The 13,401-nt window shown below is 44.1% G+C and overlaps 3 protein-coding genes across 3 annotated transcripts; all 3 read left to right on the forward strand.

Annotated features, from left to right (window-relative positions):
* Positions 1-426: 426 nt before the first annotated feature.
* LOC141020514 (pentatricopeptide repeat-containing protein At1g73710) lies at positions 427-3,380 on the forward strand. The gene has a single exon (XM_040394341.3). It carries the CDS (start codon positions 490-492, stop codon positions 3,271-3,273), a length of 2,784 nt encoding a protein of 927 aa, XP_040250275.1. The 5' UTR covers positions 427-489; the 3' UTR covers positions 3,274-3,380.
* On the forward strand, positions 2,215-5,380 carry LOC109747468 (uncharacterized). The gene is made up of 2 exons (XM_020306517.4): positions 2,215-3,907; positions 4,867-5,380. The coding sequence occupies exons 1-2, from the start codon at positions 3,888-3,890 to the stop codon at positions 5,165-5,167; spliced, it is 321 nt and encodes a 106-aa protein (XP_020162106.3). The 5' UTR covers positions 2,215-3,887; the 3' UTR covers positions 5,168-5,380.
* Positions 5,381-6,310: 930 nt separating this feature from the next.
* Positions 6,311-9,938, forward strand: LOC109747466 (translocon-associated protein subunit alpha). The gene is made up of 8 exons (XM_020306515.3): positions 6,311-6,555; positions 7,302-7,463; positions 7,802-7,852; positions 8,237-8,325; positions 8,787-8,864; positions 8,991-9,194; positions 9,493-9,564; positions 9,656-9,938. Exons 1-8 carry the CDS (start codon positions 6,486-6,488, stop codon positions 9,695-9,697), a joined length of 768 nt encoding a protein of 255 aa, XP_020162104.1. The 5' UTR covers positions 6,311-6,485; the 3' UTR covers positions 9,698-9,938.
* Positions 9,939-13,401: the final 3,463 nt, after the last annotated feature.

The raw sequence follows: 13,401 nt of genomic DNA on the forward strand, positions 1-13,401 counted from the left end.
AAGAAGAAGAAGAAGAAGAAGAAGAAGGACGAGGCCGACCCTCGACGGTGATCCCCATCGAGTCTGACTCGTCGAACTGGGGTGAATCGGTGGAGGAGGACGAGGGGTGCGATGACCCGGACAAGGATGAGTTATTGGTGCAGTTCCACCGCTCCGATGATGAGTAGTTTTATTATCTTCGGTTTAGTTCAAGTAGTAGTTCAAAGTACTAGTAGTAGTAGTAATAACTTGATGAATGTAGTAGTTCAAATTAGTTGAAGTAGTAGTTGAATTATGTTTAGAACTATGTTTAATTATGTTGAAATGAAGTAGTAGTTGAATTTGCTATGTTTGAATTACATGTGTGAAATGAAGTACTAGTTTTTTTTTTTGAATTGAAATGAAGTACTAGTTGAAGTATAGGAAAAGTGTGCACCAAATACGCAACTCTCCCCCGTCTCCCCGTAAAAAAAAAACTCACTCTCTCGGTCTCTCTTCCCCGAAGCCGTCATGGCTTCCGCTGCCCCCTGCCCTCCGGCCGCCGGCACCACCGTCACCAGAGCCAGCAACAGCAAGCCACCGACCGCCGGATCACACGCCAACCTCCTCCCCGCTTCTCCCTCCCCCGCGTCCCGTCTTCACCTCCCCCGCCTGCCCCCGCCACCTCCCCTCTCGTGCGACAACCACGCCCCCGTCCCCGCCACCACCTCCACCGTCTCCAGGAACCCCACCACCGCCACCCTCTACCCGTCCGATGACTCCCTCGCCGCCATGTCTCCGCGCGAGCAGACTGCCCTTCTCTCGCGGCAGCGCCACTGGCGCCGCGCCCACGACCTGTTCGACCGCGTGCGCGCGCTCCCAGGCTACGCGCCCAACCCTGTCCACTACAGCGTGCTCCTCCGCCACCTTGCCCGCGCGCGCCGGTGGTCCGAGCTCCGCCGCGTCTGGCTCATGATGTCCCGGGAAGACGCCATCCCGCCCTCCAATCCAGCTTACGCCTCGCTCGCCGATGCCCTCGCCAAGGCCGGTTCGGCACAGGAATCCCTCCTGCTTCTCCTGCACATGCGCGCACTGGGTGTTGCCCCCGACGAGATATCCATGAACACCTTCGTCCGTATCCTCAAGAACAGTGGCCGCTACTCGGACGCACTCGTCCTTTTCAATAACTGGTGCATTGGCAGGTTCGATGTTGAATTTCTTCATCTTGAATACAGAGCGGTTGATTTGCACGGGCCAATGCAATTCTTGATAGACGACGTGTTTCATGGTAAACTTGATTCTGCTGGTGCATTGGGCATTCAGAAAGTTCCTTGGAAGCCAAAGCTTGTGGAAACTTATAACACGATGATTGATCTTTATGGAAAGGCCGGGAGGCACAAGAATGCGATGGACATGTTTGTGGACATGCTGGCTTATCAGGTTATGCCAGACATATGTACGTTCAATACAATGATCTATGGATTTGGGTCATGTGGCAGCGTCAAGGAAGCAGAGGCGCTGCTAGCTAACATGGTCGTCAGGGGGATCACTCCAGATATTAGGACATATAATGTGATGATGATGCTGTTTGCGTCAATGGGGGATGCGGAGGGAGTTTTGAAATACTACCATCAAATTGGGAGGATCGGGTTATGCGCTGATGCTGTGAGCTATAGGATTGTGCTACAGGTGCTATGTGAGAGGAAGTTGGTGCGTGAAGCAGAAGATGTGATAGAAGGAATTATCAAGTCTGGCACTAGCATCCATGAACAGTCCATGCCAGTTGTCATGAAGATGTATATTGATCAGGGATTGCTTGATAAGGCAAATGCATTCTTTGAAAGGCATTGCAGAGGCGAGGAGGTTTCATCCAAGAATTTTGCTGCCATCATGGATGCATTTGCAGATAGGTGTCTTTGGGAAGAAGCCGAGCATATTTTCCACTGTGATAGAGGGATTGGGGGCAAGAGGGAGATAGTGGAATATAATGTGATGGTCAAGGCTTATGGTTTGGCAAGAAAATATGATAGAGTCATTTCTCTACTTGAAAACATGAAGGGCTCTGGCATCTCACCAGATGAGTGCACTTACAATTCCTTAATTCAGATGTTTTCTGCCGGTGGATTTCCACACAGAGCTAAGAAGCTCTTGCATAAAATGAAGGACACAGGATTTAAACCGGTGTGTGAGACATACTCTGCTGTTATGAGAGCTTATTCTCTCAATTCCTTGGCATCTGAAGCTATAGATCTGTACAGTGAAATGAAGGCCTCAGGTGTCGAACCAAATGTGGTTGTTTATGGTTTGCTGATTAATATGTTTGTGGAGACAGGACAAGTGGAGAAGGCACTGCACTATAGCAACTTGATGGAAGAATCTGGAATCACTCCAAACCATATTGTCTTAACTTCGGTTATCAAGGCCTACAGCAAGATCAATTGCTGGAAGGAAGCGCAGGATTTGTATACAAGGATGAGGAACATGGATGGTGGCCCTGATATCATTGCCTCGAATACCATGCTAAACCTGTATGCAAAACTTGGGATGGTCATTGAGGCTAAGGCAATCTTTGACAATTTGAGGAGAAATTATCAGGGGGATGATGTTTCATACATTATTATGATATTTCTCTACAAGAACATGGGCTTGCTTAACGAGTCTATTAAGATTGCTCATGAATTAGATAATTCAGGCTTACTATCTGACTGTGCTGCATATAATGCTGTTATGGCATGTTATGTGGCCAAGGGCAACTTGAGAGAATGTGCAGAGCTGGTGCAAAAAATGGTGGAAAATAACACCTTTCCAGATGCGTCAACCTTTCAGATGATATTTTCTGCAGTGAATAAAATTAATATTTCATCAGAGGAAGTTTTGCAGTTAGAATCAGCATACAGTGATGGCAGGAGTTCTGCCAAGCATGCTATACTTGCATTCTTGTTTTCCATGGCCGGCATGCATGCTGCTGCATTAAATATCTGTGAGCAACTTTCAAGGCCTGAGTTGACAATTGATCCATGTGCATACAATGTTGCCTTCAAGGTGTATGCTTCCTGTGGAGAGGTGGATAAAGCTTTCAGTTTGTTCATGCGGATGCATGCTTTAGGGCTAAAACCGGACACTGTTACTTGCATCGATTTGTCAACTTGTTATGGGATATCTGGAATGTCAGAAGGCATGAGAAGGATAAGTGGTCTTCTTGCATACAGAAACAGTGAGTTTAGTAAGTCTTTACATAAAGCACTGGTTTCCTATAGAGAAACTGGAAGCAATGATCTTGCTGCTCAGTTAGTCACAAATGGGATGTTAAGATAGTTCACCTCGTGTGACCTGGTAAGCTCACAAGGTGATGATGACTTTGTTGTGGTAATGTAATTGATTATTGGAGGTGACACATATTTGCTTCAAGATATAAAAAAGAAGGGGATCAGAAATATTAATGAGATTGACGATTGGAGTTAAGGGTCGGGCATGCCCATGGCTGATGGCTCCATGCTAAGTGTGGACAACTGCCGCATGGAAGCTGCAGTTCTGTGGATGAAGGCATTCTCAAGTCCATCCGTGTGGTAACTGACGTCATAGAGTCTCTTGTGAAGAGAGTGATTGTGGCCGAGTCTGAAACTGCTGACGAGAAAGGAATGTGAGGATTAGGTTGGAAGAGATCAGGAGGAAGACCACACAGGTTGAGTCCATGTCGGTGACAGTCGAGGAGATGGAGAAATTTGCAGTGGGTACAAATGGTATGCTGAATGAAATCTCATAGGGTTGAAGATATGGGGCTGGAGACCACACGACAGAGGCAGCGCACTGCTGAAAATGAGCAGGAGCTTAATCGTGTGAAGAATGACTTTGACTCGCTCGGAACTTATGTGAGCACACTCGTTAGTGTCAGAGAAAATCTTCTTCCATCGGAGAAGTAATTTGAGACAATGGAGAAGATTTTTGACAGGTACTTTCACAAGTCTCATGTTGTTTCTAGTAATTACATCCTGTCTGAATGTATTGCGATGGGTTCATTTTCCTTGCAAAACTCTTATAAGAAAATGGCAGATGAAGGAAGAGTAGAAATAGTTCATTTCAACCTCCCAATTTTGAACAAAGCAGCAGCACTAACCATTCATTGCATAAATTCTGGCTTGCATGTTATAATGTGCTTCTATTGTCGCATGATACTTTGACGCATCAGTTTGGTAGACTAGTAATTACCATGATTACCATCTTAATATATTCAATCAGCTATGCATCGAACTAGTTTAACACGGCCAGCATTAGTGTCTTTGAGATGTAAAACAAAAATAGTCTTAGCATATGATGCTAATGTTCTTCTGGGTTTCATCTCCATAAGAGTGGCTGAGTTTTGATGTTGGCTCACCAAGACTATCACAACCCTCCTTTACCCGGGCTTGGGACCGGCTATGTTGAGACAACATAGGCGGAGTTACCATGAGTTGGTTTCGAGAACTTATGGGCTTCAGCTCTAGCCTATCCCCAACTTGTTTGGGACTAAAGGCTTTGTTGTTGTTGTAGTATATGATGCTAATGCTGTGTTAGTACATATATTTGATTTTCTGTTGGCAGTTCCAGTTTATTTTTTACTAAATGGGCCCTATCTTTTCTATGGACTTTAGGGCACACAACCATATAGTCTATTATAATTAGCACTTGTATATATTGCAACCATCGGTTAAAACAGTCAATACTCTTCTATCACTTGACATCTGATGGAGGCTGTTGCCATATAATTTTTTTTAAGTAGATTCAAATTCAATGCACCGCTCTCCTAAATGCAGCAGTTTTATGCTTCAATCATGTCCCTACTATTTTTTGATATTTGTAGTGGTCAACAAGATGCAGATAGACTTGGGTAAGTCTAGAAGTCTGATTTTCTGCTGGTCTGCCTTTGCACAGAAAGAAGCGGAGGTCCAGAAGGACTAACCAGCTCGAGACTGAGAAAGCACAGAAAGAAGTCGAGGTCCAGAAGGCGATGGAGGAAAACGTGAGGCTACGTGCCATGGTCGACAAGAAGGACGCTCAGCTCCAGGAGATGAGCGAGCAGTGCAAGTTCATGGATTTGAACCATCCAAACTTGTGGAAGACAGACACACCAGATAAGAAACCTGCACTTGTCCAACTGATGTCACTTACAGTTATATTGCCGCGGCAGCGGAAAATACATATATCCCTGGATGTCCCGAATAACCGATGGTGATACAATGTTTCGGGGTCTGTGATTCCTGGTGCGAAACCAAATCGTGAACTGTTGTTATCTTAGACGTGGTGTGTCGTAATCGCAACCCTGACATACATTTGTTGTACCTTGAGTGTGTAAAGGCTGGGCGCATTTGCCCGGTTGGTTTCGTAAGTCCATAGAGACGACACAGCACTTTGGGGGATGCTTTGTTTGAACTTTGCTGTTGCATTATCTGGTAGTGGAACCTGTAGAAATGTACTCCCCCGTCCCATAATATAAGACGTTTTTGCAAGCTGCAAAAACGATTATGTTATGGGATGGAGGGAGTAAGTCGTAGCTGCATTCATCCTTCCGACCTGAACGATATAATTCAGCTGCTGTTTTACTGTTGGCGCCGTTAAAAATAACCGAAATGTTTTGCATATATAGATAGATCGGTGCATATTCGCTTCAACTCTCTTTAGCTCGTCTTTCCGTAGCTGTGCCTCCACGCAATGTTTCACCTGTTGGGTTGGAGTTAAGCAGGTTGAATCCAGCACTCCTTTGTGCTTTAAGATTGGTGTGACGCTGGATGTGTGATACACAGATGACATCCATATATGACTGAACATTTGCTGAGCTGTTTTCACATCCATATATGACAAAACATTTGCTGAGCTGTTTTCGCATCCATATATGACAAAACATTTGCTGAGCTGTTTTCACACTTTCTGTTGCAAAACTTTAGTTCAATGTTGATAATAATGTAGAAATTGTTTGCTATACATCTAACGGATGATTTTGTGTACCCATCTGTTTCATCTATTTATTAACACCTACGTTACCAAATCAATGCCATTAGATTCGTCACCGAATATATCTTCATGTCTAAATATACAATTATTGTTACAAATTCTTATAATTTAGTGAAACTTTATAAAATTTGGCTTAGAACAAAGTTAATATACGGAGCAAAAAAGGAAGGGAGTGTTAGTCTTCCAGTTTTTGCATAGAAAAAACGTGCACGATAGGCCTAGCGGGCCCCACCTGTCAGAGGGTCTACAGCGCGGATCACGACCCCCCAGACACCGAATTGAATGTGCCAAAACCAAAGCAACAAACCCGAGGAAAAAAGAAATGGAAAATCCAACGCGGCAAGGTATGACGACGCCGGCCGCCATGTCACTAGAGGCCGTGGACCTCGTGGCACGGGCAGCAACTCTCTCAGCCAACTCCCTCTGCTCCTCCTACTAGTAGCCACACCACGTCCACCCCCCGGAAAAACCCACGCGCCCAAGACCAGCAGCAGCACCACCTCCTCCCTCCGTCCTCCTGATCCGATCTGACTGAGCCGGCCATGGCGGTTAGGGTTTGGGTCTCCGCCATCCTCCTCGCCTTCCTCCTCGCCGCCTCCCCCTTCGCCCAAGGTAACCACGCGTCCCGTTCGTTCCCTTTTCGGTCTCCGCCGCCCAGATCCGCTCCTCCCTCTCGCTCTCTCGGGAATTCCGCGGCGGGGTGGCGCTAGATCCGCCGGCTGCGCGCCGATCTGGAGCTAACGATGGAGCCGATCATGCTCTGATGGGGTTGGGGATGCGCCGGAGCTGTCTGGTATTTGGAGCGGGCGGGCTAGATCGGTCCGCTCGCCGGGGTCTAGCGCGCGGCGTAGGCGCGGCGCGGCGGAGTGCGCTGCTGGGTGCGGCCGGCTGAGACCCGAGAGCGGTTTGGTTGGTGCGGGGTTTGGGGGCGAAATTTGAACGAGGACGCTATTTTGAGCGAGCATGTATGCTATGCTCTATCTGTGGTTGCATGCTGCGGCAGTGAATCTTCGTGGGAATTTAGTAGCAGCTTCTGAAATGTTCCGTGTTCTCCATACTTTATGGTTAGCAATTCAGCGGTGGATTGATATGATGGTTTCTCGGTTCTAATTTTTACCATAGTGAAATGCCGTAGCTGTGTTGGCCGTTGTTGACGGGCAAATAAATTGGTCCCAGCAAGCAGTTTGAAATTTGCAATCTATTTTACTCTTTTTTGAATAGGAGATCAAACTTAGTAGCATGAGTGCTCTCACGTGGTGTTCTGTTTTTAGCAAGCAAGGCTTCCAATTGATGCTCCATGTCATTTTCCTTCCATGTGTCATCTAAGACTGATTGATATGTTTCTTCTGTTCCCACAGTTGCCAGAGCTCAGTCTGAGGAAGATGCTGCTATGCAAGAAGTTGTTGATGGGGCTGATCTAGGATATGTGGGTGATGATACTCCGGTTTCCAGTGAAGAGCCTTTAAGCCCTGCTCCTGGTGTGGAGACTGTTTGCGTCTTCCCCAAAAATGCTGGGAAAAGTAAGTTCTATTGTGCAATTTTGTTAAGCCTCGTCTTTCATGATCAGTCATAAGAATTATATCACCATCTCTAATCAACTGGAATTATGTATCTTGATATTAAATATGATATGACCATGTATGTTTGCCACTCATTTTACTTTCAGAAGATCATAAACTTGTTACTTTTATTGAGCTGAAAAGTTTCCATGAATATCTGTGGAGTATTGTATGTATTTACTATTTGCATACTAAAATATGAAATTCTAGAGCAACCATTTATATATGTTGAAAATTTGTATCCCATCTTTCCTGAGTTCAGTAATCAATAGTATGTCCATCTTTTTATTTGGTTGCAGTTGTACCAGCGGGTGAAGAAACTGAGCTGTTGGTTGGCCTGCAAAATGAGGGTAAATAATGCTCTTTCTTCCAGCTTACATTTCTTTTCTCTAGCACCTACAATTACTATGCTTGGACTGTGGTGTGCTTGTGACAGCTACTTAGTGGAAGTTCTGTTTCTTCTATGCACATGAGTGCTTCCAGATGTTTTCACTTTATATGTCTAATAATAACCTAACTGCAAATTCACCTACATTTGGTTGGTATGCAATGTATGAGATTGTTTGAGTAGTTCAGTACTTAAGTTCTCTGTCATCCTAGCTTGTATGTTTCTATGATGCTACCCTTATGTAAACCGCATGCTTTTGATAGAATCGCAGTTTCTTTGCACTGAATATATTATTACCATGGTAGTTCCTGTTGACCGGCCTCACACTAGTATACTGTGTTTACAGGTGAATCAACTTTGAATGTTGTTGCTGTCCATTCAACCCTACACCTTCCTTATGATCATAAAATGTATGGACAAAACCTTACAGTTCAGGTGAGGAAACATATGATTTTGTTGCTTGTTGAATTATGTTCTATGCCATCTGAAGTAACTGAAACACTCACTTGTCAATTATGGACCATCTTAGCTGTCCTACCCGGTCATTATTTACTTAATTCTGATTGCCCGAGAACTTGTTTTTACCTTTGGAAAACTGAGAAATAATTATAGTCCTGAATTGGATGGATGGGACCCCTAGTGGAGTAGGTGTAGGGTGTGTGTGAAGTGGAAGGAGCTACTTACTGGCCACCATGTGTGCAGGTGGTAGCAATGGTTGTAGAAATATTTAGATCCTACTATGATCTGGCAATCTCATTTCTGAAACTATTAACATGACATTGTTTGAGTGTGTGGACATAAAGTGATTGCCACTTGTTTATACTTTACTGAGCCAAGCACGTTTTTAAACAGTCAAACCCATACTTTTGGAAGATTTCATGTCTTCTTTCTTGCAGAGTTTCTACAATGCATCAGTTCCTGTCTCTGTGCAAGCAACCTTTCCCTATACATTTGCCGTGAGCAAATTCTTGCAGGTTTCAATTCTCAACCTTACTATTTTCTTTTACCTTTGGAAGAACTAAAGACTGAAGGTGCCTCTCATAAAAAGAGAAGATGCTCATTTCTTACTTCTAGAAGGTCTGATGCTTGTGTCCTTGCAGCCTGGAGCATATGATCTTGTTGGTTACATTGTGTACGAGATTGATCAGCACCCTTATCAGAACGTCTTCTACAACGGCACCATTGAGGTTGTTGAGGTCGGAGGGTTACTGAGTGTTGAATCTGTGTTCCTTATTACCCTTGGAATTGCACTTCTTGGTCTCCTAGGATTGTGGGCTTATGGTCAAGTGCAACAGCTCTCGAAGGTAATCCTCTTTTTGACAGTGATATGCTATGCTGATCTAGTGAACTGAGCTCTGAGATTCTGTATACATTGGCATTCTCCTCCACTTATTTCTGTTTCCTTTGTGCATTAGTTTTCTTTTTCTTTTGGAAATATGAGATGTCCATTGTGGAACCATCTGAACAGCTAATCCCGGCTGATTTAGGTCCCTAATACCCTGTAGCTGATTTAGCAGGATCGCATGCTTTGAGATGCATAGTTGTTATTTAGCACTGATCTTAGGGCTGTGTATTTATTCTATGCTTGTTTATGTGCTGTAGAAAACAAAGAAAGGCCCCAAGGTGGAACTCGGAACTGGAACAACTGATGCCAACATGGACGAGTGGCTGGAGGTAATCATTCCACCTCCACCAATATATCTTTGTTCAGCTGAGTCTGGTGCCGAAGCTTATCGATATGACATCAATCTGTTCTGCCTTGCAGGGTACCGCGTTTGCAAAGGACAAAGCCAAGAAAAACAAATAGATTCGAGGTTGCTGGGCCTAGCTAGACATTTCAGGATCTAGAATGAGACAAATCGAGGGTAGCCCTTCACAAGTAACCTGGATAGATGAGAGAGCGGAGGTGTTTGAACTAGTCTCGTGGCTGCACATCTTGTTGACACCATTTTCGACCTTGCTGTGTACTTTACAGATAGTTTTCCTTGAAACACAATTTTGTTGAAGGTATATGTTATCTATGGGATTTCTGATCTTATTTGATCTTAGAGCTGCGTGGTTTCACATACACTTACCGTTATGGCATTAGCATTTCTTCGGTTTGGAGGTCAGCGTACTGGTTTTCATATGATCATCTTCTCATTCTTATAAAACAGTATTGGCCAGCTGGCTTAGATTTCTTCATAGTTTGAGGTCTGCCCTTGCTCCAAGAGATTTGCAACGGCTGTGTACCTTGTTTAATGAATATTAATATTTCATCCTCGACAAGTCTTCAGCAAACTAATATTAAGCGTTTACTATTTCGAACGTGGATTTAATGCAATCTTTTCAATGCGCCGCCCCAGACTGAACCGTGAGCGAGCTCAGACTACAATGTGTGTTATATTAAGGTAAGACTACCCACAGTGGGAGTAACATAGGTAGTAACATCACGCATATCTAGGTTAAATAGATGATGTGGCATGCAAGAAAGAGATGAAAGTGGTAACATAGCTAGTTACTACTAGTATGAGTAACATCACACATATTAAGACAAGATGTGTCTACGACCTAATAAATAAAGTGTTCCATGTTACCACACATATGTTACTCCCCACTATAGTATCTATGTTACTATCCATTGTGGCTAGTCTAACGCACATCAGCGTATTTCCTACACTGCAGGACCACATAAATCTGCCTCTCGTTTCATCATCGTGCGATTATGTCATTAACGGCAGCTCCACCAAACCGCCTCTAAATGTCCGGTGTCCGGACACCGCTGCCATCCAATGCAGCGACTTGAATTCCTGCAAATCGGCACCAAACCGAGGGAGATTTTCAAGCGTCCGGGCCTCCCCCTCCTGCTTTGTATCCGCTCCGATGCTGCCATCCCTCGTTTGTCTGCCACCCAGGTACAGTCTGCCCCCCATCCACGATTTGCCCCTGCAGATGTTATCCATGGCGGACAGACACCATGCGCGACAATTGTTTGGCCAAATGCCATAGTCAAATTGTTGACATTTGTTCCCCTATTTCGGTCCTTTGGTTTATAGGGTAGGAAAATCATAGGAATAGGAAAGTCATAGAAAATGAGATGACATGTATCTCAAATCACATGAGTAGGAATAGGAAAGGAGATGCCCTTTGATTCACATCATGGGATTTTGTCCATTGAGACTAGAATAATGTTTATTTTCCTATGAAATGTGGAGGATAGAAAGAATTCCTCCATAGGAATAGAATTCCATTCCTACAAACCAAAGGGCTCTAAAGGAAATTTTCCTATAAAAATCCTATCTTATGAAATTCCTACAAGATTCCTCTAAACCAAAGTTGGCTTTGAAGGAAACACGATGGATTCATGCACATAGTACTTCTACAATAACTTAATGGATTCGTTTTGGATGAGGATGAGTATGAGGATGAAGCGGCGATGATGAGAGCGGTCCTTGCAGACGCGGACCATGCGGAGGAACATGTTCTCAATTTCAAGGGACCAATCAAGAGATATCGAGTGTTGAACCGGAATAGGGCATGGGGGCATTTGATGCTGATGGACGACTACTTTGTCCCCGATACCCTATTCACGGACCATTCTTGTCGGCGCTTTCAAATGCAGAAAAATGTTTTTGATCGCCTCTACAATGGTGTTTGAGTTTATGATGATTACTTATCTTGAAGAAGGACGTCATTGGAACCATTGGCTTCTATGGTTACCAGAAGTGCACGAGTGCATTGAGGATGCTTGCCTATGGCATGGCCGCAGATTCGTGGGACGAGTACCTCCGGATATATGAAAGCACATGTGGAGATGCCATGGTCAGGTTTGCTACTACGATGGTCAAGGTGTTTGGATCACAGTACTTGAGAGAACAAACTGTTGTAGACGCTGAAAGGCTCATGACACTCTGGGAGGCAAGATGGTGGCCAGGTAGGCTAGGATCCCTTGATTGCATGTAATGAAAATTGAAGAAATGCCCATATGTTAAATAGGGGGAATATCTAGGTCATGTTAAGAAGCCTAACATCATTTTTGAAGTAGTTGCATCACAAGACCTCTGGATTTGACACTCTTTCTTTGGCATGCCCGGGTCTCACAATTACATCAACGTGCCGTAGCCGTCTCCATTGTTTTCTAGGTTGAATGCGGGACAAAGTCCTCCGTGCAACTATACTCTCAATGGTCATGACTACAATATGAGCTACTATCTGGTTGATGGTATCTATCCTCTGCGGGCAACCTTCTCAAGACCATCTATGAGCCAAGTACTCAGAAATAGCTCAGTTTGCCCAAAGACAAGAAGCTATAAAGGATGCGGAGGGCATTTGGTGCTACAAGCCCGTTTTGCATTTGTTTGTGGACCCGCTAAACAATGAGAGTCATAAACATTATGGGAGGTGATGACTTACTGTGTGATCATGCACAATATGATTGTGGAGAACGAGGGTGAAGGAGTTGACAGAGGTCTGGAATTTGAGCACACCGATTCTATCCAACTTCTAGAGAAGAATCCGACAACGTTTCAATATTTATCCAAATGCATCAACGGATTCGACATCGAGTAACTCATGAGCAGCTTCAGAATGATCTGGTTAAGCATCTGTGGACACTTAAAAGAGAGAACTAGAATATATGTGAAAATTGAATTCAAGTTTGAACTATTTTATTTGAAAACTTAATATGTTTGGATCACAATATTTGTATTTGAACTATTGTTGCATATGAATATTTGCACTACTTGAAGCATTTATGCTATATATCTGTAATTATTTTAAGTGTTGCCGACATAGGAAAATGAAAACAGGGATGGATGTTTGGTGCACAGGGTTGCATGGCTGGCTCATGTATCGATGGACGTTTAGTGTGTCCATTTAGCGTACGTAGATGAAGATTCCCTAAGTATATTATACATATGCAATTGTACTTGGTATATTATGTTTGTAAATAAATGACAAATGGTGTCCTAAGAAACATGCAGTTCAACTTCTCACATGGAGACACCCTTGTTTACATCAATTATAGTGTATGGTTTATTTATTTTGCGTCGATTTGTCCTTCCTCCAATTTCCCAACACAATCCTCTCCCCCATTTCCCCTTCCATCCCTTGTTTTTATCACCTTGAAAATCACCCCAACCGCGTTGTCTCTTATGCTACGTTTGGATGTATCAATTGGAGCCCAGGAAATAGATTTAGTATTCAACTCGCAGCAATACAAATGTTTAGATGGACAACAAATCTGTATTGGAAAGGAAAGGCAAATTCACGCTGTTTTGATTCTCACGCAAGGGCTTCCATTCCGATTTGGACCGAAATCGCCAGCTCCCGCAAAACTTACCCTTTTACCCGCCCGTGACCAAGAAAAGGAGAGAAAGAAGGGGAGACGAGGAGCTTGACAACAACCTAACAGGAAGCTCGACTCTCGGTATCATTTCTCCCTGGTCTCTCCTCCTCTTTCCCATCCCTAGTCGCTCCACCACACTCTCAACCCTATCCACGGTTTTCATCCCCATCCCCGGTCTGGAAGGA

Source organism: Aegilops tauschii, chromosome 7 (assembly GCF_002575655.3).
Source record: "Aegilops tauschii subsp. strangulata cultivar AL8/78 chromosome 7, Aet v6.0, whole genome shotgun sequence".
In the NCBI taxonomy this organism is placed as follows: Eukaryota; Viridiplantae; Streptophyta; class Magnoliopsida; order Poales; family Poaceae; genus Aegilops; species Aegilops tauschii.

Bases quoted from the DNA above. Each gene is read 5' to 3' on its own strand.
- LOC109747466 (XM_020306515.3), top strand. From the start codon at position 6,486: ATGGCGGTTAGGGTTTGGGTCTCCGCCATCCTCCTCGCCTTCCTCCTC. The intron at 6,556-7,301 runs GTAACCACGCGT...CTGTTCCCACAG, and splicing joins CGCCTCCCCCTTCGCCCAAG to TTGCCAGAGCTCAGTCTGAG. The intron at 9,565-9,655 runs GTAATCATTCCA...TCTGCCTTGCAG, and splicing joins ACATGGACGAGTGGCTGGAG to GGTACCGCGTTTGCAAAGGA.
- LOC141020514 (XM_040394341.3), top strand. From the start codon at position 490: ATGGCTTCCGCTGCCCCCTGCCCTCCGGCCGCCGGCACCACCGTCACC.
- LOC109747468 (XM_020306517.4), top strand. From the start codon at position 3,888: ATGGAGAAGATTTTTGACAG. The intron at 3,908-4,866 runs GTACTTTCACAA...GCCTTTGCACAG, and splicing joins ATGGAGAAGATTTTTGACAG to AAAGAAGCGGAGGTCCAGAA.